We start from the raw sequence: 26,859 nt of genomic DNA, 5'->3' as shown, positions 1-26,859 counted from the left end.
AATCTTTCTATATTCTGTTTTTAAAAAAGATTGAAAGGACAGGGGGAAAAAATCAGAGTAAGAGGAAATCAGGACAGATAGAGGCACAGAAAGTAGAAAGGAGGGACATTCAGTTTGAAAGGATGTTGGCTGAGGAGGAAGGGTGCTTTCTCTGCCTCTCTGAGCTAGTAGGCTTTCCCCCCAGCCTCTGGCCTCTAAGGCTTTATTGATAAAATGAAACATTTGATCTTATATTAAAAACAATAATTCTGTACAAAAAAAAAAAAAGATTGGAAGAATGGTGGATGAGATACAAAAACCGAGGTGTCTGTCACTCAAGTCTGTTGTTCTGGGAAGGATTGCAGAGTTGGCAGTTCAACAGGCAAGTTTACAGGTAGAGGCTGATACACTTAGGAAGCAAACAGCACCACAGAAAAATGGGAGTTTACCCGCTTTTGCCACCACCCCCTTCATGCACCAGGAGTTCAGAGCACCTGCGTATGGTTGGGGATTGGAGGGGAGGAAGAGGAAGTAGAGCAGGACAAAACAGCTCTGCAGCCAAGTGCTCTGCTAGAGGAACTGCCTTCGTCTACACAGACAGCATCAGCTTTCCCAGTCTTTGTGCAATGTACGCCTGCTAATGATGGTGAGGCTTACAATGATATGGCATCCAAAAGAAATGCTAGCTCTAAGCATTTTAAAGAGGCTATCGTAAGGCATGGAATGCATTCAAATTTCCTTAAACAAACGTTAAGTAACTGGGCTATGCAAAAAAAAAAAAAAAAAATAGACTTATTCCCCAAAACTGGAAAGTGTTGGTGTCAGCTGTGCTAGAAGCTGGTCAACAGTACAATGGTTACTGTGGTGGAGAAATGAAGCCACAAAAATAGAACAAGAAAATGTAACAAGAGGGATAAATGTTAAAGATCAGCTGCTTGGTGAAGGGCATTATGCTGACTTATGAGAACAAATCCCAGCTGATGTTGTAACTGAACAATGGCATGTTGCAGCGATAAGAGCATGGGATGTGGCTGAGGAGCCTGGTAAAACAACCACCTCAGGTAATTCAAGGCCCTTCACCCACTCCTTACAGAGATTGGGTTCAGCTCTAAATAGAGCTGTACCAGACCCTGAGATCAAACAGATGTTGACACAGATCATGGCTTATGAGAATGAAAAATACTGAATGTAAGAGAGTATTCAGACCATTAAAATTACGAGGAGCCCCAATTGATGGATAAAAGAGACAGCTGGTATTGGCTCTCAAGAGCATCATGCCAATATCATAGGACAAACCCTAGCTAGAAGTCTCAAATCAAAATGCCGGGTGCTTTAATTGTGACTAATTTGGCCATTTCCAAAGAAATGGTAAGGCTAAAAGCTCCATAGGCTTTCATGGCTCTAAAAGCACTTAGAAAGAAAGAAATGAAGTCCTCTCACACTCCTTGGATTTATTGTGCCTTTCTAAGGATTCCTGATTTCACTGTTCAAATGTGGTGTAAACTCTGAGCTGTATGTGGACAGATCAATGAGAATTTCTCCAAACAATTGAGTATTATGTTACGTGGGCTCTGGGAATCAAACTCCGATCCTCAGGCTTTAGGGGAAATTCCTCTATTCACTGAGACAATTTTGCCCCCAAAACATCTTGCTTCAAAAAAAATATATTTTAAAGTAAAAAGCACAATATCTATGTAAGAAATTTTACTATTAGAAAATCCAAGCATACACAGAAATGTAAGAAAACTGCCAATGAATTAAGAATAGTAAGAAAAACATAATCGGCCACGTAAGGACAACTGAAAACACTAACTAACAAGCAGCCGATTTTCAATTTCAAATGAAGCACAATTATTCAAGTCTACTAGCACTTACAAAGCACTTGAATTCCATGAGTCAAACACAGTCTCACACGAAACAGAAAACGTTATTACCCCTGCGTTTCAGAAGATGTCCACTAAAGTAAGATGGACCGCCTGAGCTTGGCGGCACACACCTTTAATATCCATCCCCTCTTGGGAGGCAGAGGCAGTCTGTGTGAAACCAAGGCCAGCTCGGTCTACACAGCGAGACCTTATTTCAATACTAAAACTATTTAGCAAATTAAAAGACATTGCTTCAACATATGTAGTTTATGCTGTTGCTATTGTTCTTCGATACAGTATTTTGGTGGCCTCAGTGTTCCAAACAGCAGAGAGGACAGACAAAATCATGCCAACATTTTCAATTTCCACAAAACCAGAAAACATTTGCTCAGTGTTCAAATTTCTTACTTTTACAACATACAGAAGAAAATTCCCTTTCACATTATTTGAGACAACATACAGCTTATATGCTTAATGCCGAATTCTTCATTTGGCTGAAATGAGTTCCTGCCTCTCCCAGCTGTGTTCAAATTCACTGTATTCAATTTTGCAATTCCCTAGCTTCTACTACCCTCGTGAGTAAAAGGCACGAAGCAGGGCCAGCAAGGTTCCTCAGCAGGTTACGGACTTGTTTTGAAGGCAACTTGACTGCGACAGTAGAGAACAGAACAGACCTTGTTTCTCTGTGTACACGCTGGCATGTGGGTGCCCATGCACATAAACCTACACAATGCACTGTTCATGAACCGCAGAACCGGTTTCCACTCAACTTCAGTTTCCATAGGTGTGCAAAGTTACACATTTTCACGTCTCCTATTCCACCTATTTCTTTCCAGCCTAAAGAATAATTACATTTATGGGGCTGGAAAAGTGGCTCTGCAGCTTAGAGTACAGATACCGTTCTTCCAGAGGCCCAGCTGGCCCACCCTCACATGCACACATCCACACACCTACACAGAATTACAAATAAAAGACAGCATTAAAAGTGGATTTGAAAGCCAGGCAGTGGTGGCGTACACCTTTCATCCCAGTATTCAGGAGGTAGAGGCAGGTGGATCTTTGAGTTCAAAGCCAGCCTGGTCTACAAAGCAAGTTGCAGGATAGACAAGGCTACATAGTAAAACTGTCTGAAAACAAAAAAGTATTTTCAATTATTCCATTTATTTATACACCTGTGGGAGGATGCTGCAAAGGAAGGCAGGTGTGCAAGCCAGAGGAAAACTCTGGAGACTCAGCTCTCCCTCCACATGGGTTCTGAGGCTCCGCCTCAGGCTATCAAGCTTGGCGCATGCTTTCACCCCTGAGCCATCTCACTGGCCTTGCACACAGTTTTTACATAACAGCAGGTTGACCAATGACAGTTCCATTATTATGTACGCTGTTTCATATGCTACCCACTGGGTTTCTTTTCAGTGTGAGCTCTTTCATGTTTGTGGAGGCATGTGGAAACTCTAAATGCTTTTCCACAGTAATTACATATATAAGGTTTTTCTCCAGTGTGAATTCTCTCATGGTCACGAAGGGATGTGGAAATCCTAAATGCTTTCCCACATTCCTTACAGACATATGGTTTCTCTCCAGTGTGAATCCTCTCATGATTATAACACGCATCCCGTTGGATGAAGGCTTTCCCACAGTGCTTACAAACATAGGGTTTCTCTCCAGTGTGAATTCTCTCGTGGTTGTTAAGATGACTGGCCCGGAGGAAAGCCTTCCCACAGTGCTTACATACGTAGGGTTTCTCTCCAGTGTGAGTTCTCTCATGAATGTAACGAGCACTAGAGTGGGTGAAGGCCTTGCCACAGTGCTTACATAGGTAAGGCTTCTCTCCAGTGTGAATCCTCTCGTGCCTCCGAAATGATGTGGAACATGAAAATGCTTTCCCACACTGTGTACAAACATAGGGTTTCTCTCTAGTGTGAATCCTTTCATGACTGTACCAGCCGCTATAATGGGTGAAAGATTTGCCACAATGCTCACATGTGTAAGGCTTTTCTCCACTGTGAATTCTTTCATGGATGAGAAGATCATAGGAACGAATGAAGGCTTTTCCACACTGCTTACATACATAGGGCCTCTCCCCACTATGAATTCTTTCATGGTTCTGGAGTGATGAGGAATATCTGAACGCTTTTCCACACTGCTTACATGTATAACATTTCTCTTCCGGGAGAATTATTTCATGCTTAATAATATGACTAGAAGTGAGCAATGCTTCGCCAAACTGCTTACACAGAAACGGTTTCTCTCCAATGGTGATTCTCTCATATATCTGAGCATAACTGGGCCTCCAGAAGGCTTTCTCAACTTGCTTCCATTCATGGAGTTTATCTCCAGTGTGAATTCTCTCACAATACTGATCAGAATTACCACTGCTGTAGGCTTCATTAGACTGCTTACTTCGGTAGGGTGTCTCTGTAGGAGTACTTTGATTTGTCTGAATGGACTCAGAATAAGTGGAACCTTTCCAACATTTCTCATGTATAAATGCTTTCTCCACATGTTCTTGAGACCCACATGTTTTCTCTGTGGTCTCACATTGCACATGCAAGGGTGAATGAACAGTGATGTCTCTTGCAAGCACACTGTTTTCACATACTGTCACTGCAGGATGCATGTCTCTATGAACAATATGCTCTGCAATCCATTTCTGGGTCTCTCCACACTGAATACCATCTCCATAGTCACAATTCCTCTCAACGACCTGAATTCTGCAAAATAGAGAGAAAAAAACCATGTAAGTAGACTTTTCTAACTCACCAACAGAAGTGCTGGAGGCCGGATGTGGTGCTGCTGTTATTACAGTGATCTGCAGGCAGCAGGAGAACAAGCTGGTATAAAGTCCCCGTGGCCACGCACAGACTCCCGAGCGAGGGAGGATGACACTTCTGATTTTGCTTCTCTAAGAATCTGCAAATATGAATGAGCTGAACAATCAGCCCCGGTCCTGAAGACAGTATGCAAAGTTCTTAAATACTGCCGTTTTTAGGCGTTTCATAAATACTGTGTGTGCCCCAGTTAACAAAGCTGAATATTCCTAATGAAAAATGGTGTGCATCGAACATTATGGGTTTTGAAACAGCTGAACATATTTTATGTGATTTACGGACAACAGGTTTCGATCTAAACCTGAAATTCACTTTACTGAACACACCTTATATCCAAAGCTAAAAGGTAACTTGATAAACTACGGTAAACAATTTTCTGTATAAAGGACAGTTTGAGCACAATGAAAAACCAAAACAAGTCTTACATAGGTTAATGCTACACTACATTTTGGCAATATTCATACACTACAGAGCTGGCCACCTCTAATTAATTGTCCATATTCCCGCTCAGCATGCTGTAGAGAAAATTTGAAATTAAATCAATTGCACTGAGAGGGACTGGATCATTTGCTTGGTTCTCAGATTTCCTATCACTTGCAAAAATTTGACATAAATTCCTCTCTCTTTTGAGTGTACATTACCTCACATTTTTCCTAAGATTTTGGTGGTTGTCTTCAATGTTTTCTTTTTCCTCTGTTTTCCCTAAAAAGAAAACCCAAAAGAATCATGATTTAATTGAGTGTCATACAAAAATTCACTAAATTCAACATTTTGTTATTGTCCAGTCTGACCAGGAATGCTACATTTACCATCAAGCTCCCTTCTAATATCCATATAGTTGAGCAAGACACAGCTGTTCTCTAACTGAAAAGTAAAGAAATCAGTGTGTGTGTTTACCTATGGAGATCAGGTTCATAAAGGTTTCTGTCATCACATCTCTGTAGAGCTTCTTTTGACTGGAATCCAACAAAGCCCACTCTCCTAGAGTGAAGTTCACGGCCACATCCTCAAAGGTCACTGGCTCCTGAAATAATCCACATGATGGGAAGTCAAAAGTTAACTGCCAACTTGACAGGAGCTAGAGTCACACAGAAGCTAAGATGTTAGGATACTTGTAAGTATGCTGAAAGCAGGGGTTAACTGGACACTTTTGACAGGAGCTTGGCACAGAAGAACACTTAAAGAAATAAAAACTGCCAATGCCTGGCTCAGGAGGCTTCAAAGGGAAACTAGGAAACCGGGATAGAGGCTATTTGTGCTTTATTTTAACCAATATTTGGCTTCATTCAGCCCAAAGCCTGACAACCTGAATGACGTTGAATTTAAAGAAAATGAAATAATCTGACATAGAAAACGAGTGTGAACAGCTTACTGTTTTGGACAAGGAGAATACAGATAACAAAACAGCATGACTAGCATTGTGGACTGGAACAATGCTGAGGCAGGCCAGCACAGTGATGTATTAGCAAAACGAGACTCCACTTGACTTAGGCTATGCAAACACCCATCTGGGAGCCTATCAACCTATGCACCTATCAACCACTTAGCAACCTAGAAGCCCCACATTCATCAGGAAACATACACTTGGTTTATAAAATAAAAACACTCCTCTTCCTACCATATTTCTATTTAAATAAATTCTGCAATGCTTTAGGAACCTATGAGCAATGGACTTATCTGCCATGAATTACTTTTGGGAGCATGCACAATCATCAAATTATGTTCATAAAACTCATCTCTGGGGATATTTATGTTGCTTATCATAGCTGGACTAGCATCAAACAAACAACCATCTGTACATGATACACACTATAGTAATTAAACTTCTTTTCAACCACTAAAAAGAGGCCTCAAACAATAATTTCAGCCCTTGAGAATCTCCCCTCCTGTGGCCTCCTTTCATTCTTCACGGTTTCTTTCTGGCCTGTATTATGGCTTTTCTAGACCTGGCTACTTTTGCAAATCTATGAGGATTATTATTTCAACAGTTTAAACCTACAAGTCATGACCTCCTTGGGAGTTGATCAACATTTTCACAAAACTATCTGAAAACAGGTATTTACATTATGATTCACACCAGTAGCTAAATTACAGTTATGAATAGCAACAAAAATAAATTTATGGTTGGGTATCACCACAAGATTAGGAAGTGCAGTAAAGGATCACAGCACTGGCGACGCTGAGAATCACTGGTTTAAACAGAGGCAAGGAACTGAGAATGGGGGTGGGAGACTTGGCTCAGCACTTAAGGTTGCTCTTCCACGGCCCACGTTCAATTCAGCACCCACATGGCAGTTCACAAGCACTTGCAACTCCGGTTCAGGGGATCTAACACCCTCTTCTGCCCTCTGCTGACTACTTCATGGGTGTGGTGCACATACATATACTCAGGCAGAGACACATAAACTAAAGTAAAACAAAATAAAACAACTTGAAAACACCCAGTTCAGACACCCATCTACAAGTAACACATTTGGCAACCCTCACAGGGAGAGAAAAAAAGTCTCTCACTACTAAAACTTCCCCTCACTATTTTCTAACCATTGTTAATACTGCAATGGCTAATCAAAATAATCAATACTCATTTGGTCAAAGAGTCATCAAGGGCTGAAGAAATAGCTCAACTGTCAAAGGCTAACAAACTCATAAACAGAGAGACAAAAAGGCACCAAGCTGAGGCTACCCTGCCTAAGTCAAGAACAGAACGGCTGAGAACAGATGTTCTCTGCCAGCTGCTTCACTGGCATAGAAAAGACAGGAAGATAAAATCAAAGAGGGCAGCAACTTTCTCTGGTCAAACATGAAGAAAGAAACATTCCTGCTCCTGTCCTTAGGATGGCTTCTGCTCAGTGGAGCTGTAGAAACCTAAGTCTAGTCATGCAGAATTTATAGAAAATGTTTCTCCCTCTCTCTGCTTTCCATTTTTTCTTTTTATTTGAAGTGATTCTGTGACATTTTGCTATCCCAAAATAAAAATACAGGTCCTCTGGATTCTCTGAAATTACTTCTGCTCTTTGGCGCAGACCTTTGCCCATAGCTGACTGAATGTTTTAAGTTATTCTTGGGCTAGGCATGGTGGCACAGGCCTTTAATTCCAGCACTGGGGAGGCAGGGGTAGTTGATCTCTGTTGATTTTGAGGACAGCCAATGCTACATATTGAGACCCTGTTTAAAAAAAAGAAAAGAAAAAAAAACCCATTAAGAACATTTGTATAAGCAGGCGACAAGAGGGAAAGAAGGAGACAAGGAGGAAAGAGGGATCGGCAGGTGCCTCCCGATCAAAGCACTGGAAGAGACTCACTGGGCCAAGTTAATTCCCTGCCTTAATCAGGACACGCTGTACCAAGATCAGTTCTTCTGCCTCCTAATGCCACATCTGCTCTCTGGACCAAAGCAAAACTCTATTGCTACTTTTATTTTGTTTTTCCCAGTCTGGTTTTCATTTTCCTTTTTTCTGTTCTCACATGTGTCTGGCATGCCACTGTTAAGAGTAGTTCTGACACTCAAATTGGAGACAATCAGGTGACAACAAACACACACACACTAAAAATTTTTGTGGGTAGATTACTTGTGAAATTACAAAGGAATATAGAGACAACCATATCAAATCACTAGGGGCTCAGGAGGAAAACTGGTCCTGAGATTGGAAGAAACCAGGTAACCACTCCCAAAGCATGCTGGGAAGTTTATGTCAACCTGACACACGCTGGACTCATCTGAGATGGGGGAAATTATCTATAAAGAAAGGATAGTGGCATCCCTGGTCTGGTGGTCCTGAATGCTGTAGAAAACAGCCTGAGCAAGGCATGAGAGCAAGCCAGTAAGCAGCACCCCTCCACGGCCTCTGCATCAGCTCCTGCCTCCACCTTCTCATCTGGTTTTGGTTCCTGCCTCGGCCTTCAATGGACTGTGATTCAGGATATGTAAGCCAACTTAAACCTTTCCTCCCCAGGCTGCATTTGGGCATGGTGTTTCATCACAGCAAGAGAAACCCCTAACTAGGACACATGGCAGAACTGTTCTCCTAAGCCCCATCCTCCAGACAGCAAGCCGCTGACTGGGGAGTCTTTGGTTGTCTGAGACCTTTTGGTCTTAGTTAGGGTTTCCATTGCTGTGAAGAGACAGCATGACCATAACAACTCTCAGAAATGACAACATCTAACCGGGGCTGGCTTACAGTTTCAAAGGTTTAGTTCACTGTTGTCATGGTGGGAAGCATGGTGTTGGAGCTGGAGTGCAGAGTTCTGTATCTTGACCTGCAGGCAACAAGAGCTGGTGTACCACACTGGGTGCGGCTTGAGCATGCTATGACCTCAACGCCTGCCTCCATAGTGACACACTTCCTCCAACAGGGCCACACCTACTCTAATAAGGCCACACCTCCTATGAGTGCCACTACCTACCACCAAGCACTCAAACACATGGGGCCATTTCTAGCAAACCACCACAACTTCCCCGGGTTTTAATCCTTTCACCTTTAATGCTTCTGTTGCCTTTCCCAGGTGCAGGGTATAAGAATTAAGAGCCATTAGGACATCTGCCACTAGAAGGCCACCAGGGCTAATGCATCCTCTAGCATCACCAGCTCACATATCCTGTCGTTTCTGTATCATAAGACAGCACAACTCCACCAATTAGTGAAAAATAAACATTGTATGGATTTCCAGTCTTTGATTTCCTACCAAAACCCTGAGGAAAATAGCATTTTGGAGCATAGCATTTTTCTTTTTTTTTAAATTAAATTTATTTCTTTTTATTTTGTGCACATAGGTGTTTTGAATGCATGTATATTTATGTGAGGGTGTTAGATCTTCGTACAGATAATTGTGAGCTGCCATGTGGGAGCTGGGAGTTGAACCTGGGTCCTCTGGAAGAGCAGTCAGTTCTCCTAACCACTGAACCATCTCTCCAACCCAGAGCAAAGCATTTCATTGACTTACTCAATAGGCAGACTGCCTGCCAGGCCCCTTGTTTTTTTTTTTTGTTTGTTTGTTTGGTTGTTTGATTGGTTGGTCATTTGTTTGTTAGTTTACTTTTCATTGTGTAGCCTTAGCTATCCTGGACTCACTTTGTAGACCAAGCTGGCCTTGAACTCAGCATAATCAACTGCCTCTGCGTGCACTACCATGCCCAGCTGTCAAGACAACCTCTTAATCATTGAGCCATCTCTCTCTAGCACCAACCCTATGCTCAGAATGATTATAAGTGTACAGTCCTAAGTGTGGATACAATCTTTCAACCAACTTTCCTTCAGCCACCCAATACATAAGGCAGTGCCTTTCAAAAGACATCTATTATAGGATTATGTGCTTCAACAGGAGCCAGGATGAAACAAAAGTTATTGTCTCCATGAGGAATACTGCAGTCATGAAAGGATAGATTAAGGAACTCACAAAGAGATGGAAATAACGCAAAAGTATAACATCTATTACAGATGCTCAGCATCCAAAGCAGACTGGAATTCCACGTGGGTGTGTCCCTGAATCTATATCCTGATCCTCCCTCTCTCAGGGGGAAATCACCCATTTCAAAGAAAACTACGGATGGTTTTCCATTTCCTCTTTCCTGTTACAGGCTGCCATAGGAAATGCCTTGTCTGTAGTGTCAAATTTCCTCCACCTGCCCAAAGTCTCAGGTATATCAGTAATCACTGGCAAAAGTCTGACACAGACAAAAGCGTTAACACTACCTAGACGTAGCACAATCTGGAGCCACAGAGAAATGATCCCAAAATGGCAGCCTCAATTACAATACTATTTTATGCCTAGACCTTTTCTGTAGAAGACAAGGATAATGGTGAGATTTCCTATGTTCAGGCCATCGTGGTCCTCTGCTGAGACTCCTCTATTTACCAAGAGATCTGGGAAGTCGAAAAAGAAGGGAACTCCAAACTTGACCTTGATATGCGGATTATCCATGCCTGAGTAGTCTGTGTCTCCAAGGAGAATCCCTTACCACCCAACCCTAAGGTTTCATCAATCCAAAAGCTACAGATGCCATCAGACAATCTCTGAGATCTACAATGACTTCTCTGTTTTGCTGTCCCCATTTCCACCTGATGCTTTCAGTATCAGGTAAAAACTGATGCCTGACTCAGTTTACAACAATAAGGTTTTCTTAAATACCTGTCTGCATTTAGTAACAATTTCTCAAAAAATGGCTTAAAGAACAAAGATTTTGTTTTATCCTTTTACTGAGTGAGCCAAGACTTCATGATCGAGTTTACTCAAATGCTGTTTATACACTAATACTTGTCACTCAGAAAATGTCTCACTTACTGGTTAACCACTGTCAGAACAATAGGAAGAATTCTGTTACAAAGAAATGTTCCTATATCTCTGCTGTATCACAAACATTTTAATCTATTTATAAAATCCGGCCAATCATACAATACTTCGTGCCTACAATCTTCAGTCATTTAGACTGATGATTAAGTAGACCATTGGTACTAGTTCTTTGAGAAGACCTGGGCTCAATTCTCAATACGTGGCAGCTCACAACTATCTATAACACCAGTTCCAAGATCTGATATCCTCACACAGTCATACAAACAGATAAAACACCAATGCACAGAGAAAACAAAATAAAAAATAAAAATAATAACTTTAAAACAACAACAACAAAAAAATTTAGTAACGCTATGGCTTCCTTAGCCAAAGACACTCATTTGTTTTCTAAAATCTAAGATTTACATCTTCCTGAAAACATCCATGATCTCTTCATAAAATGCTTGTTATCCTACACACACACACAACCACCACCATCACAATCAAATATAAAAACAAAGACATAATGACACACTCCTTTAATCCCACCTAGGAGACACCTAGGAGACAGAGGTAGGTAGATCTCTGGGAATTCAAAGCCAGCCTGGTCTACATAGTGAGTTCCAGGCCAGCCAGAGCTACATAGTAAGACCCTGTCTCAGAAAAAGAAGGAGTATGGGGCTGGAGAGATGACCACTATCTGCTCTTCCAGGGTTCAATTCCCAGCACCTACATGGCAGCTCACAACTGCCTGTAACTCCAAGATCTGACACCCTCACACAAACATACATGCAGACAAAACACCAATGCACATAAAATAAAAATGAAGCAGTTGTTTAAAAACAGGAGGAGGACGTGAAAAAGACCTAAAAGACCAGACTGTAAGTGTCTTTCATAATACATGATAATTAGAAATTCACAGTACTTCCACAATGACCTACTGGGAAAAGCAAAAGGAGTTCCTCAATTGGGAAAATACATAGCAACAATTCCTTCCAACCTGAAGGGAACGCATTCTACTTAAACCACCGCCTGTGCTCCAACACTTCAGAAATAAACTCAGCTTCGGACTTATCTCAGCTTGCCGTCAATTCTGAGACTCATTCTCGTGGACTTAAGAAAGCCGGAAGATACTCATCTTCAGCAATGACTTTAGACACCATCCCAGTAACTACCCTTAGAACCCTCTAACAATGTTTCCAATTCTCGTCCTTTCTCTCTTCTAGTTTATTCATCTATTTAGTATGTGTTTATGTGTATGTTTGTGTGCCAGGGAATGTAGATGGGAGGTCAGAGGACAACTACAGAAGCTGGCTCTGGCCTTCAATCGTGTGGGTTCTATGCACTGTACTTATGTTGTCAGGCTTAAGGCAGGGGCCTGTACCTGCTGGGTCATCTTTTTTTATCATTTCCACCCTTCCCTCTACCGATTCTAAGTCCTCTCATGCCCCATTCAATTTATCATCTCTTGTTTGTTACATATGTACATGTATGTATGTATGTATGTGTGTATGTATGCATGTATGTATACATTTTCTAACTGCTGAGTTCCTTTAATTTTGCTTGTACGCATTTAGGGATTTAGGATGAACACTTGATATTGCATAACATATCAGAGGGTTCGCCCCTGAAGACTGATTCTCCCTCTTTTAGGAACCATTACCTGCCTATAGCAAGTCATCTAGGGGCAGGGTCTTGTGACATTTTCCCATCCACACTGGCATGTCAACTGGTGCTGTCATTATACAGGTTTTGCTTATAACCATATTGTTGAGATTTCATAGTTGCGGATCCTTTTCTGTAGAGATAGCATCTTGCCACATTCATTCTGGTCCTCTGGCTCTTTAAATCTTTCTGCCTCCTCTTTCATGATGCTACCAGAGCCTTAGGTGTACTGTAAATGTATCAGCTGCTGAAAATGTGTCAGCACCTGACAGTCCACTGTTCTCTGTTTTGACCAGTTGTGTTTTTCTGTACTAGTTTCCTATCTGCTGTAAAAAAGAAGCTTCTTTGATGAGGAGTGAAAGCTACCTTTTTCATGGGATGCTAACGCAGGGGCTACATAACCAGAGTGAGGCCTGAGAGGTTGTGGATGGCACAAATGGGAGAAGTTCTCTCTTAAGCTTTATAGATACTTTGAAATTTGTCTAGGACACTTAGCATTTTCTTTAACATAGCTCTACATAATTAAGAAAGGAAAAGAAAAGAATTTTTTTTCCTACCTAAAAAGCACGCAGTCTCCATGATGAAACATGGAGCACCTTGGGTTATTAAGATACTTGTTTTCAGGACTGGAATGAGATAGATCAAAGGTTAATAGCCCTGATTGCTCTTCCAGAAGATCAAGGTTCAATTTCCAACACTGACACAGTGGGCAATACCGTATGTGTAGCCCCAGTTCCAGGGGTTCTGACAACCTCTCCTGGCCTCTGCAGACACCAAACATGAAGGTGCTACACAGATACACATGCAGGCAAGACACCCACACATGTAGAAATAACTTTTTAAATTCTATCTTTCTTAACATAGATGACTTTATGAGCTACTTCTCTCTCCTGAGGATTGCTTTCCTACCTACTAAGCTTCATCTATACTAGATCCTAAGAATGGGCTTTCCTACCACTGATAAGAAAATATCCGGCCTTCCCATGCATAAAATGCGATGCATGGCCTTCAAGGTGAACTATAAACTGAAGTTCACAGAGAAACTTCACAGAGAAAGTTCACAGAGAAAAGGTCAGCGTGTTAAAATCTCCAAAGGCAAATGAAGAGTGTGTGAAGATAAAATAGTACCGGCTGAGAGCCAAGTTTCTCTTGGGCCTTCTAAACGAGCAGTTTATTGCCCACCTCCATGTGTGACCTAATACTCTTTGTGACTGTTAAGTCCTTTTATATTAGTAAACCTGAAAAAGTACAAAATGTATACTGTTAAAATTCTTCCCTTAGGTAGTGCCCCTCCACTCCCTGATTGTTTACGTTTAAACTTCATATTCTCAATAAGCATTTACAGTTTGCATCATCCAGAATCCAACAGGTCCACCTACAAATGACCCTTCCACATTAGGTGTCAACAGGAAGAACCAAGCATACTCATGTGACCAGGGGCAAGAAAACATCTATTAAACCCCGAGTCAACAGAATGAGAAGGTTTCAACATGCTCCAAGGAAATGTAGCACCTGTAGATATACAATCTAAGATTACGTCTGCATATTTGGCCTCTGCCCAAATCTACATCCCTATTCAGTATGGCACAGTCCAAGACGCCTGACTTGCTGCCTCTCTACTCCAGGGAGAAATGTCTTGAGAAGCTGAGGCAGACAGACACAGGAACAGCTTAACCTGGGCTCTACTCGGCTTTGGCTGTGCACACATCCCTACCTGTCCTAGTTTGTTTTCTATTGCTGTGATAAAGAATACAACCCAAACAAACCAACTTTGGGAGGAAAAGATTTACTTGGCTTACGCGTTACAGTTACACAAAGGCAAGGCACTACCCATCAAATGTTCCAAAGTATAAAGATGCAAATTAATGTGAAAGAAAAACCCTCAACTGAGATTCCAGCTGAGGGGGTTCTCTGCTGAAGAGGTGTTTCCCTATAGTCACCTCACAGAAGCTGACGCTACTGTGGTGCAAGTGGGCCAGGCTTCATCAGAAGATGGAAGAAGAAATTGAAACTCAAAGTGTCATCCAGGTGGTGCTAGTTTGGGGGGCATGAAAAATGCCACGACTGAGGAGACTTGCACCATGGATCCAGAGAGCCACTAAGGACAGACATGCAACACAATAACGATGAAGCCCAAGTTGCAATGGAGACGTCAGGATGATGGAGAGAGTAGCCGTCAACCATGAGATGTGCAGTTTTTTTAAAAAGCTGTATATACAGAGTAGAGTCAGCCAGTCCAAGAACGAAATTTTGTGTGCTATGGGCAACACAACTTAAAGAGAAGGGTTACCTAAGCCCTTCAGATTTGAGATGATTCCATTAGAGGCATCTCAAGGCGAATACAGTTTCAGTATTTCGTGAGTTCCTCAGCTGGATTTTGTTCTGTGTGTGTGTGTGTGTGTGTGTGTGTGTGTGTGTGTGTGCAATTAGTCCTCGGAAATACTTCCATTCTAGAAAATCTTACCACTATACCTCTCCTATCCCTTTTTTCTTCTCTCCAGCCATCTATCTAGTTTCCGTACACACACTTGTCCCTATTGAAGAAGTGGGTATAGCATGCTAACACTCTGCCACTGCCTTTTAATTGGCATATGTACATCTATATGTAGAGTCCACACTTAAACTTACAATTGTGTCACAGCTTTCCGGATGCAAATTTTTTAAAATGATACACAAGGGCTGAGGATGCAGCTCAGTTGTTACAGCTTGCCAGTCCAGGACGAAATCCTGGGCTCCATCCCCATCGCTGCCTAAAACTGAGCTTTGTGGCTCAAGCCTATAATCACACTTCAGAGGTAAAGGTAGGAATATCCAAAGTTCAAGGTCACCTTCAGCTATCTACTTAGTTCTAAGACAAACTAGACGCATGATAACCTGACATAACACACACACAAGCCAGGCAGTGGTGGCACATATCTTTAATACCAGCACTTGGGGAGCAGAGGCAGGAGGATTTCTATGAATTTGAAGCCAGTGTCTACACAGTAGGTTCAGGTCAGGAAGGTCTACACAGAGATACTGTGTCTCAAAACACTTCCCACCCCCTCCAAAAAAAAAAAAAAAAAGGAGAGAAAAAGAGAAGAAAGAGCAGAGGAGTAAAGTAAGCCTAAAATGACCTGAGTTTGATCCCCTGAAGACACAAAAATGAAAAGGAGAAAACCAACGGCAGAGGATTGTCCTCATTCCACCAACTATCACACACATTTTACAGTAATAAATTATTTTTTAATGCATTGCACACTCAAGCCCAAAAACGTTCTCATGGGAAAAAATAAAGGTGTCTGTCTCAGGCTGACCATCCGGGACTCTCTCAAAGGTCAGGAATTACTGTCTGCATAGAACAAGTAGTTGAAGGAAAAAGGTGAACACTTAATATTTTCCCAAGAACTGTACTCCGATTAGATACTGATTGACAAGCTCTCACTCTCAATTCTTTCTGTTTGGAGAAGCAAAACAGATTACAGTTACATCAAGCTTTTTTTTTCCCCACAGCCAACAAGGCTAGAAAAGCTTTTCAAAATCCCACTTTTTGCCTTACAAATAATCAAGAAAAATTATTTTGACTTGCCTTATTATTAAAAAGAGAAGGAGCGATCGGGAGAGAGGTCGAAAGAGATTTCCAGAGGAGAAAAACGCCCTCTGCACACGAGGAGTTTTGGCCTAGCGCGAATAAAGCCTAGTGGTCCAGTTGGCAGTACAAAAAAGAAAAACACAGTGTGACCACAGAGGAAAACGGAAGCGCAAGGGCAGAGAGACGAACAGCCGCGCTCACACCCACTAGGGTTCGCAGCAGTTCGGGTTCAGCATCACCAGCGGCCAGCGCTGCAATTTCTGCAGGGGCACAAGTTCAAGGCCCGGTCTCACACCGAGAGGACTGGACGGAGCCGCTTCACACAAGCGGGGCAGAACTGGACGCCGGCCTCCACACACCCGCCACCCACTCACCATACTCCGTGTCTGGCGCATCCCGCGTCCTCGCCACGGAGCCTGCGATCGGAAGACGTGACAGTCACCGAGGCTGGGCGAGCCCCCTCACCGCCGCTACCCAGGCTCCAAAATGGAAGCAGGCGAAACCCCTCGATGACCGGCGCTTCTCATTGGACAGGGGAATAACAGCGTCGTAGATTGGTGAACACAGCTCCCCGGACCCCGCCATCCCGAGCCAAGCTGAGGGAAAAGCAGCTTTCGTGCATGCTAATGCAGCTAAAAGAAAAGAAGTGATAGCTGTAACTCATGACCCTTTTAGTCGGAACAAGCCTGGCACCTGAAGATTCGTGGCAAGTAAGGAGAAAAAAGAAAGAAAAAGGAAAAGGAATAGCGCTGCAGCTTTACGGCGGAGCTTCCAGACTCTATACCCCAAGGGAAAAAAGCCTAGACGCACCTTAGGAAGAGTCCCCCTGTCGATCTGGACCCAAGAACAGAGAGGATCTGACATGCAAGCTCAAGATGTTGGGATGAGGTCAAGCTACGGCTTTCTCACACCTTGTGTTTCAATCTTCGCTTTCCAACAATAAAATTAAAACGTATCAACAAAGAGTGCAATTACACAAAACGTCTGGAGAAAAATGGAATTACATGGCAGACGCATTCTACGAAGGATACAATAGGTATGAAAAGCAACCTTTGAACTTCAGACCAAGAGATTTGTTTGTACAAGGCCACAAGGAAATTCTAAATTGAAAAGTGTGAATGTTCCCCACCTTCCAGATGACACTAATTTTGGACCAGGAGTGCCACCGTGGGCCATTTCCTAATGATGAGGCAGAGAGACGCCAAACCTTGCTTTCTCTACCATGAGATCAACCTTCCAATACCTTAATTTTCACAAACGGAAAAATGTCATCCGCATTCAAATTATGGTTTTTGGTTTTGTTTGTTGTTTTGTTTGTTTTTGAGACAGGCTTTCTCTGTGTAGCTCTGGTTATCCTGAAACTCATTTTGTAGACCAGGCTGGCCACAGAGATCCGCCCGCCTCTGCCTCCTGAGTGCTGGGATTAAGGGCGTGCACCACAACACCTGGTTCAAATTATGACTTTAACAAAATAACCTATCAAATTCACAAAACCTTTTCCTAGGGCCCTACTAAAAATGTCTTTAAATGTGATCTTCACTGGAGTCCTTCACAAAGGAAGGAGGGAGACAGGGGGAGAAGGAAAGGAAATGAATGGAAACACGGGAGGCAAGGAGGCGTTGACTGGGGAAGGAGCACAGAAGTGGACAAACGATGGCTGGGAAAAAGGAAACATAGATACCAGAGTGCATCGCACACCTACTGTGCTGGCGCAGAGGGAGCTCTGCTGAGGAGTCCCAGCTGAAAGATGTTCCTCATGGTATTTTCAGCTTCTTGATACTGAGACAGAGCGTCATGCGGTTGGGAACAGAATCTTAAAGTACTTCCTTCCAGATAGCGGCCATTGTTAGGCTTGAGGGAGAGCACAGATGGTGTGGAGTTCACAGCCACCACATGATTTCCACATGTACACACCATGGTGTGTGTTATATTGAGTCTTATATTGACCTCCGCTGAGATGAGTTCACATTACACTCGGACATACACACAAATGAACTGTATTGTTTGACAACATATGCATGCTTTATACATACAAAGATCTAAAGTAAGGGTATCATTGTGCCAGTGTGAGCACAAAGGTTACCCTATATGGGGGGAGAACTTTGAACAAACATAAGGAGCTAGGTTCCTTGAATTATGGTTTTATGCTTCTTGACAGAGGATGGTCCTCTGGGGTGCACTTGAAACTATTCACTATAGAGGACATTTGAAGAGGTGGTTACATGGACTCGTATTCCCACCTACCTTAGAGGCTTAAGTCACAACATTTGATGAGGTCCAAGGTTGAACAATCTGAACAACATATTAAGACTTTGTCTTGGGAAATAACAAAATATTTGAGAAATATATGTTTATTTCACAAATAATGCCCTTAGTAATAATCTCTGTCTTTACTACCAAGTGGACTGTCAATTTTTATAATAACCTAATCTAACACAAAACACCATGAGAAGTGATAAAGTCAAAAGAAGAAGGTGGTGAGGCAAAGAGGATGTTGGGCCATTTCAAGTACATTTTTGAATTTAATGACCATGAAATACAGTATAACAGAAAATGAGGCAAAGCAGGAAGAATTTTGAAAATGAAGGCTCAATTTGATCAGAAACATTTGTTGAAGATGCTATTATTTTCTCCAGTTCTTTGTCAAAAATTAGGTATCCATAAGTGTGTGAAGTTTATCTGGGTCATCAGCTCTATTCCATTGACCAACATGTCTGTTTTTATGCCAATGCCATGATGTTTTTATTACTGTACCTTTGTAATACAATTTGATATCTGGGATAGTGAAAACTCCAGTGATTCTTTTGTTATTCAGGATTGTTTTATCTATCCTGGATTTTTTCTGTTTCCATATAAAGTTGAAGACTTTTATTTCTGTGGAAAAATGTGTTAGAATTTTGATGGGGATGAATCTACAGATTGTGTTTGGTAGGATGGCCATTTTCTCAATGTTAATCCTACTGCGCCACAAGCGTGGGGGGGGGGTCTTTCCATCTTCTGGTCTGTTCTACAATTTCTTTCTTCAGTGTCATACACTTTTTATCATGCAAATCTTTCATGTGCTTAGTTCATAATCCCAGGATGTTTTTGAAGCTATTGTGAAAGGTGTTGTTTCTCTAATGTCTTTCTCAGTATGTCTGTAATTTGTACATAGGAAAGTTACTGGGTTTTGTTGTGTTAATTTGGTATTCTGCTATTTTGCTGAAAGTACTTATCAGCTGTAGAAGTTTCCTAGCAGAATAAATAGGGTTGTATGTTTAATATAAAATCATATCATCTATAAATATACTTTGGCTTCTTCCTTTCATATTTGTATTCCCTTGATCTCCTTCAGTTGTTTTATTGCTCTAGATAACACTTCAAGTACTACCTTGCACACAGGAAACTAGAATAGCTTTTATCTGAGAGACTTCATGCAGCAGACATCAGAAACAGATGCAAAGACCCACAGCCAAACATTAGGTGAAACTCAGGGAGTCTTCTGGAAGAGTTGGGGAAGGACTGAGAGAGCAGGAAGGGTCAAGGACACCACAAGAAGACCTACATAGCCAACTAACCTGGGCTCATGGAGGCTCATAGAGAACATGCATGGACTAGTCCCAGGCCCCTTACACCTATGAAGCTGATGGGCTGCTTGGTCCGCAAGTGGGTCCCCTAACAATTGGAGCAGGGGCTGTGTCTGACTTAGACTCTGTTGCCTCCTCTGGATCCTGTTTCCTTAGTAGGGCTGTCTTGTCTTGACTTAGTAGTAGAGGAGTCACTTAGTCCTGGTGCAATTTAATATGCCAGTGTGAGTTGGTACAGGGAGGGGGGGTGAAGTGGAGAGGTGGGTGGGAGAGTAGGACTGGGAGAAGAGAATGTGATTTGAATGGCATGTAAAATGAACAAATAAATGAATTAATAAAAAAAAAAAACTTCAAGTCCTGTATTAAATAAGTATGGAGAGTGAAAATGTCTTATTCCTGAAAGAAAGCTATTTATTTATTTATTTATTTATTTATTTATTTGATTTTTTTTTTTTTTTGAGACAGAGTTTCTCTGCGTAACCTTGACTGGCCTTGAACTCAGAGATCAGCCTGCCTCTGCCTCCTGAGTGCTGGGATTACAGGCATGTGCCACCACTGCCCAGCTTATTCCTGAGTTCAGTGGAAATGCTTTGAGCTTCTCTCTGTTTAGGATGCTGTAGGCTTGCTGTAAAGTGCTTTTATCATGTTGAGATATGTCTCTTATAGCCCTATTCCCTCCAGGATTTTTAGTATGGAGTGTTAAATTTTATCAGTGCTTTTCTGCATCTAATAAGATAATCGTGTGATTTTTGTCTCTCGGTCTGTTTATATGTCAGATTGCATTTGCTGGTTTAACTGTAAATCATCTCTGGTATGGAGCCAACTTAATTGTGGGGAATCATGGTGAGGGGCTTAAAGAAACTTATTGAATTTTTTTCATCTATGTTCATATGAGATATTGATCTGTAATTTTCTTTTTTTAATTGAGTCTTTGTGTTGTTTTGGTATCAGGGTGATAATACCTTCACAATAAGGAATCGGAAATGTTCCTTCAGTTTCTATTTTGTAAAATAATTTGGGGAGTATTACTGTTATTTTTCCTTTGAAAGTATAGTAGAATTCTTCACTGAATCAATCCGTCCCTGAGCCTTTAATGATTGGGAGATTTTTAATTATTGCTTCTATTTCACTACAGTTTATAGGTCTGTTTAAGTTGAAGCAGCATACAGAATGGAAAACCTTCTACTTACCAACTATACATCTGACAGAGGTTAAGTGTAATATATATATATATATATATATATATATATATACATATACATATATACATATATATTCATATACATCAGACAGATATATATATATATATAACTTAAAAAAGCAATCTTGAACATCAAGAAAACAAATAACCCAATTAAAACGGGGTACAGAACTAAGCAGAGTGAGCTCATAAGACGAAACACAATGGCTTTTAAACAAAGAAACGTTCAACATCCTTAGCCATCAGAGAAATGCAAATTCAAACCACTTGAGGATTTCATCTTGCCCTAGTCAGAATGGCCATGACCAATAAAAGAAATGAGAGCACATGCTAGCAAGATGTGGGGAATGGGAGCACTTGCTCATTGCTGGTGGTCATGCAAACCTGTACAGCCACCATGTAAATTAGCATGGAGGTTTTTCAGGAAGCTGAGAAAAAAATGTATCTCACTATCCTCCCATGTCATTCTGAGCCACACACACAGGACTCTATGTTTTCTACAGAGATACTTATCCATCCTTCCTCTTTGCTGCTTTAGTCATAATAGCCAGAAATTGGAAATGGCCCAAATGTCCATCATTTTATGAATGAATAATGACAATGTGGTATATTTGCTCAATTGAATACTACTCAGCTGATAAGAAAAATAAAATCACAAAATTTTCAAGTAAATTGGGGGAGTTAGAAACAGTCATCCTGAGTAAGGAAGTCCAGGCTCTGAAAGACGGATATTAAATTTTTTTTTCTTATATGTGGATGTTAACGATTAAGCTTTAGGTATGTTTAAATCCAGAAAGCCACAAGGCTAAGTAACTAGTAAAGTACCAGGAGGGAAAGTGGGATTTTCCAAGCAAAGAGGAAATAGAGGACAGTTTTATAAAAAGATAATGGAGAAACAGATCGGGAGGATTGAACAGGGAGAAGAATGGAAAGACAGCATAAAGGAGGGAATATTCAAAGACACAACCTACTAAAGACCTTTTGAAAGTCAAATAAAAACCACTACCAAAGTGGAAATTCTGGTTTCTTTGGACACTCTGTTGTGTCATGTGAATATGCTTTTTGCTTTGGTCCCAAATCTAAGCCTACAAACTGCCGTAGAAGCTTCCTAAAATATCTGCATACAGGAAAGGAATCTAAATGGAGGAGGCAGTGTCCCAGCTAAACATCTTTTGCCGTCAAGTAACACGTCCAGGGCCAGAAATTGGTTACATTTTGTTAAGTCATTGGCCAAAGGGGTTCCAGAGATTCCCTCCAAAAATTATGTGTGGTGGCTGATCTGGAGCCACCACGTATTCACATGTTAACTTCTTGCTCCCCAGCATCTGGCTGCCAAGTCTTCATTGGTAAAATAAAACAGTTGGGGTTTTCATTTTTTATAACTACTGCACTCGATCTGGAGGAGAACCCAACATCAATCACTTCACTTCACAAATCCAGATTTGTTTTCATGAGAATTGCTGATCTAGAGAAACAAGCTACTTTGGTTCTGGAAACTAAATTACTGTAATTTTGGAAATCATTACCATTCAAACACAATGGAGGAACTTTACAAAATGGCATCACCTAGAAAATCCATTTCATGGTTTTAGAAAAGCTTTGGGCATGGCGGAGGCCAGAGGAAAAGTTACCAGTCTGTTTTAATCTCACACCATGTGGGTCCCTGGGACTGAACGCAGGTCACCAGGCTTGACATCACACCTCTTTATCTGTCAGTGGTTCTCAACCTTCCTAATGCTGGAACCCTTTAAGACAGTTCCTCACACTGTGGTGACTGCCAACCATAAGAGTATTTTGTTGCTACTTCAAAACTATAATTTAGCTACTGTTGTGAATCATAATGTAAACGTTTTTGGAGGTGGAGTTTCCCCAAAGGGTCAAGACTATATATAGGTTGAAAATCTCTGCAAGCATCTCATTGGTCCTTCTGTGGAGTTCTTTACCGATCTATGAACCAACATTACAGGTCTTTTAACTCAAAGGTCTAATCATTTCCAACAACAGGATTATATTCACTCATTTTTTTAAAAATCTTACTAAATACCGGCTTAATCAAGTATAAGCACTACTTTTTCAGGGTCTTGTAGTACAATAATTGACCAGAAGGTCGCGTCAGTGTTTGAGTGGAATGTTCTGTAAATGCCTCCTAGATCTATTTAATCTGTGATGTCATTTAACTCCGTATTTAGTTTTTGTATTTAGTTTCTGTATTTAGTTTTTCTCTGGGTGCCCTGTCTATTGGTGAGAAAGGGGGGTTAAAATCAAACACTATCATTGTGTTAGGGTCAGTATGTGATCTAAGACCTAATAGTATTTCTTTTATGAAACTGGATACCCTTGTGTTTGGTGTGTAAATGTTTAGAATTAAATCCTCTCGCTAGATTTTTCCTTTAATGATATGAAGTGCCATTCTCTATCTCTACTGACTAATTTTAAGTTGAAGTCTAGTTTCCCAGATATTAGAATAGCTAGGCATGCTTTGTTCTCAGTTCCATTTGCTTAGATTACCTTATGCTGTACTTACACTCTAAGGTGGTGTCTGTCTATGATGCTGAAGCATGTTTCTTGGAGGCAGCAAAAAGATGAATCCTGTTTTCTAATGAAATCTGTTAGTCTGTGTATTTTATTGGGGAACTCAGACCATTAATAATTATTACTTAACTATGTTTATTAATTCCTGTTATTGTATTGTTGTGGTGTTTTCTTTCTTTCCTTCTTTCTTTTTTGTTTTTTGTTTGTTTGTTTGTTTTTCAGCCAAGGTTTCACTGTTTAGTCCTGGCTGTCCTGGAGCTCACACCGTAGATTAGGCTGGCCTCAAACTCACCTAGATCCACCTGCCTCTGCCTCTGAAGTATTGGGATTAAAGGTGTGTGCTCCCAGTGCAGCTATTTTTTTAAAGACCTCCTTTAATTCATTGTTCTGGGATTCTTTCTTTTGTTCCCTTTGGTTTGTTTAGGCATCTCTTCAATATAAAAATATAATTCAAATGTAATTTTTTTCCAGTATCTTCTGTAGAGCTAGCTTTGTGGACATGAATTCCCCAAATCTTAACTGCGGAGCCATCCTTCCAGCCTCCCTTTAAATTTGTTTTTTCTCATGAACAATTTTTTTCTTTGTCCTTTAATTATGACTGGTCATTTTTCTGGGTATAGTAACTTGGGCTGACATCTGTGGTCTTTCAGAACCTTCAAAAAGGTTTTCAAAGTCACTGTTAAAAAATCTTGGGTGTTATTCTGATGGTTTTGCCTTTAAATGTGACTTGGGTTTTCTCTCCTGAAGTTTTCAATAGCCTTTCTTTGTTCTGTACATTCAGCATTTTGATTCTGTGTCATAGGGGTTTCTTTTCTGGTCCTCTCCATTTGGTGTTCTGTATGCTCCTTGCACCCTGAAAGACATCTCTTTATACTAGGAAAGTTTTTCCTATAATTTTTCTGAAAATACTTTGTTTGCCTTTGACATGGATTTCTTCTGTTCCTCTTAAGCATAGATTTGGAATTTTCATAGTACCCCAGATTCTCTGAATGTTCCTTTCCTTTAAAGCTCTAGCACTTGACTGGGAGATGCATTTCTTCTGTCTTGTCTTGGAGACCTGACAGTTTCTCTTCTTGATTCAGTTTGTCGGTGAAGCTTTCCTTGGAGCTTTGTGTTGCACTTCCTAAATTTTTCATTTCAAGTTTTATTTCAGTTTTGCTTTTATCAAAGATTATATCTCCTTATTAATTCCTATTTTCATATCTTTGTGTTAATTATGTCATTTAACTCTTTTGGTTTTCATAGTCTTCATTCAGGCATTTATTTACAATCTCCTTGAGCTCTGAACATATTTATAATTGCTTTTTTGAAGTCCTTGTTTTGTGTTTCAGCTAAGTTGCTTCTCTCAAGAAATATTCCAAAGGGGTGCTAGTTTTTGAAGGAGACATATTGTCTTGGTTAGTCAGTTACTTGTGGTATTTCCAGGTATGCATACCTGGCCTCACCTTTGTTGGGTGGATGTTTGGATCTTTGCTGTCACCCAAATTTGTCAGGTCTTGAAACTACTCTGCACTTCCAGGTGGGATTACCAGGTTGGCACAATAGTTAGGGCGGCTTATAGGCAGGCAGGTGAGGGGAAAACTGGCTCCTAGCATCTCTAATTAAGGTTCAGAATTGAGACCTAGCAGTAGTTGGGGTGGCTATCTGTGGTCAGGCCATTGACCACCACTGGGACTCCACGTGATCTTAAGTAGGTGTAGCATCTGGGGAGGCTCATAGGTATGCAGGCAGGGGAAAGGACCGGCTCTTCCTTTTACGATTTTTAAGGGAACTAGAATGAGCAAAGGCTGTCTCACTGTGGTTATAGACAAACTGTTTCTCTTGAGCATTTCCTTCATTTCAACATAGCTGAATTTCTGGAAAGCTTTCCCACACTGTTTATATTCATGGTGTGTTCCTAAGTGTGAGACATTTCATGACTCTTATCAAATATGAGACACCTATTGACTTCTTTGTTTAACTTTCATAAGTTTTCTCTCCAGTATGAGACCTTTTTCTGGCTTTAAAAGCATTAGAAAGAATGAAAAATTTTTGACACTCCTTACATTTACAGGCATTTTCTATATATTCATTGTTCTCATGCTGGCATTTGATGTAGTAAACTCCAAGCAATATAGAGTTGAGTGGTCAATGAGTATATCTACAAACAAATGAACATACTATGGTGTGCTGGCTAGTTTTATATCATATTGACACAAGCTGTAATCATCTTAGAGGAGAGAGCCTCAATTGAGAAATTACCTCTAGGGGCTGTTGAGAGTTAAGAGCACTTTCTGCTCTTCCAGAGGTCCTGAGTTCAATTCTCAGCACCCACATGGTGGCTCACAACCATCTATACTGGGATCTGATGTCCTCTTCTGGCATGCAGGTGTACATGCAGAGGAGCACTCATAAATAAAATAAATTTTAAAAAGAGAAGTTACCTACGTAAGAGTGAGCTGTGACAAGCCTATAGAATATTTCTTAATTCGTGATTGATGGAAGAGAATCCAGCCCATTGTAGGCGGTGCCACCCCTGGCCTGGTGGTCCTGGTGCTATAGGAAAGCAGGCTGAGAAAGCCATGAGGAGCAAGCCAGTGAGGAAAACTCCTGCACGGCCTCTGCATCGGCTCCTGCCTCCACATTCCTGCCCTGCCTGCCTTCCATGAATACCTGTGATAGAGAAGTGTAAGGGAGTAAACCCCTCCTCCCCAGGTCGTTTTCAGTCATGGTGCTGCATCACCGCAATAGAAACCTACCTAACATACAAGATGCCAAAGAGGGCAAAGTCTTCATGTTCGCAGTATGCTTTGGTCACTGCTGGAAGGTTTCTTCACAATGACTACTTTAAATGTGTTCACAAAAACTCTATTTGAGGTCTGCAAAAAGTGAATAGTGCATTAGTATGATTTTACGTATTAATTATCCATAAGAACTGTTAATTTTATACCCAATAGGAATATGTAATGTGAATGGATGGAATGCCATTTTGAGCTCTACCATCAGCTATTATCAATTATGAAAAATTTCAATCACATTTAATAATATTTCTATCTGACATTGCACATGCAAAATGCTGCTCCAATGAGAAATGCTAGGAAATGCTACCTTGGTATATTTATGAATACTTACATATTAACAACAAGATATCTTGAAGATGAGTTCTAACATCAAAATCCATTTTTACTGAACTGGTTCTTGTAGCCATACCCCATGGCTTGTTTGATATATCTCAAAGGTCATTTTAAGTTTTGTTTTAGGTATATAAGTGTTTTGTCTTCATGTTACTCAGGGATGCCAGAAGAGAGCCTTGGAGCCCCAGGGACTGAGCTACAGACTGCTGTAAGCCACAGCATGTGTGCTGGAAACAGAACTCAGGTCCTCTTCAAGAGCAGCACTGCTGAGAA

The 26,859-nt window shown here is 41.0% G+C and overlaps 2 protein-coding genes across 2 annotated transcripts in view; one reads left to right on the top strand and one right to left on the bottom strand.

Moving 5' to 3' along the window:
• LOC129680363 (zinc finger protein 709-like) overlaps window positions 1-26,859 on the top strand; it is a gene marked incomplete in the record, with an annotated part of 180,929 nt that overhangs the window by 14,645 nt on the left and 139,425 nt on the right.
• LOC129680373 (zinc finger protein 14-like) overlaps window positions 1,704-26,859 on the bottom strand; it is a 45,128-nt gene continuing 19,972 nt past the window's right edge. The window contains exons 5-8 of the mRNA XM_055611993.1: window positions 16,549-16,621; window positions 5,570-5,696; window positions 5,314-5,374; window positions 1,704-4,555 (exon numbers count right to left, since the gene is read on the bottom strand). Of these exons, the coding sequence (XP_055467968.1) occupies window positions 3,235-4,555; window positions 5,314-5,374; window positions 5,570-5,696; window positions 16,549-16,621 (1,582 nt within the window). The 3' untranslated portion in view covers window positions 1,704-3,234. The remainder of the gene's footprint in view (window positions 4,556-5,313; window positions 5,375-5,569; window positions 5,697-16,548; window positions 16,622-26,859) is intronic.

Source organism: Psammomys obesus, unplaced genomic scaffold, assembly GCF_907164565.1.
Source record: "Psammomys obesus unplaced genomic scaffold, mPsaObe1.curated_primary_1811, whole genome shotgun sequence".
In the NCBI taxonomy this organism is placed as follows: Eukaryota; Metazoa; Chordata; class Mammalia; order Rodentia; family Muridae; genus Psammomys; species Psammomys obesus.
This window is presented reverse-complemented; position numbering and strand designations above follow the sequence as displayed.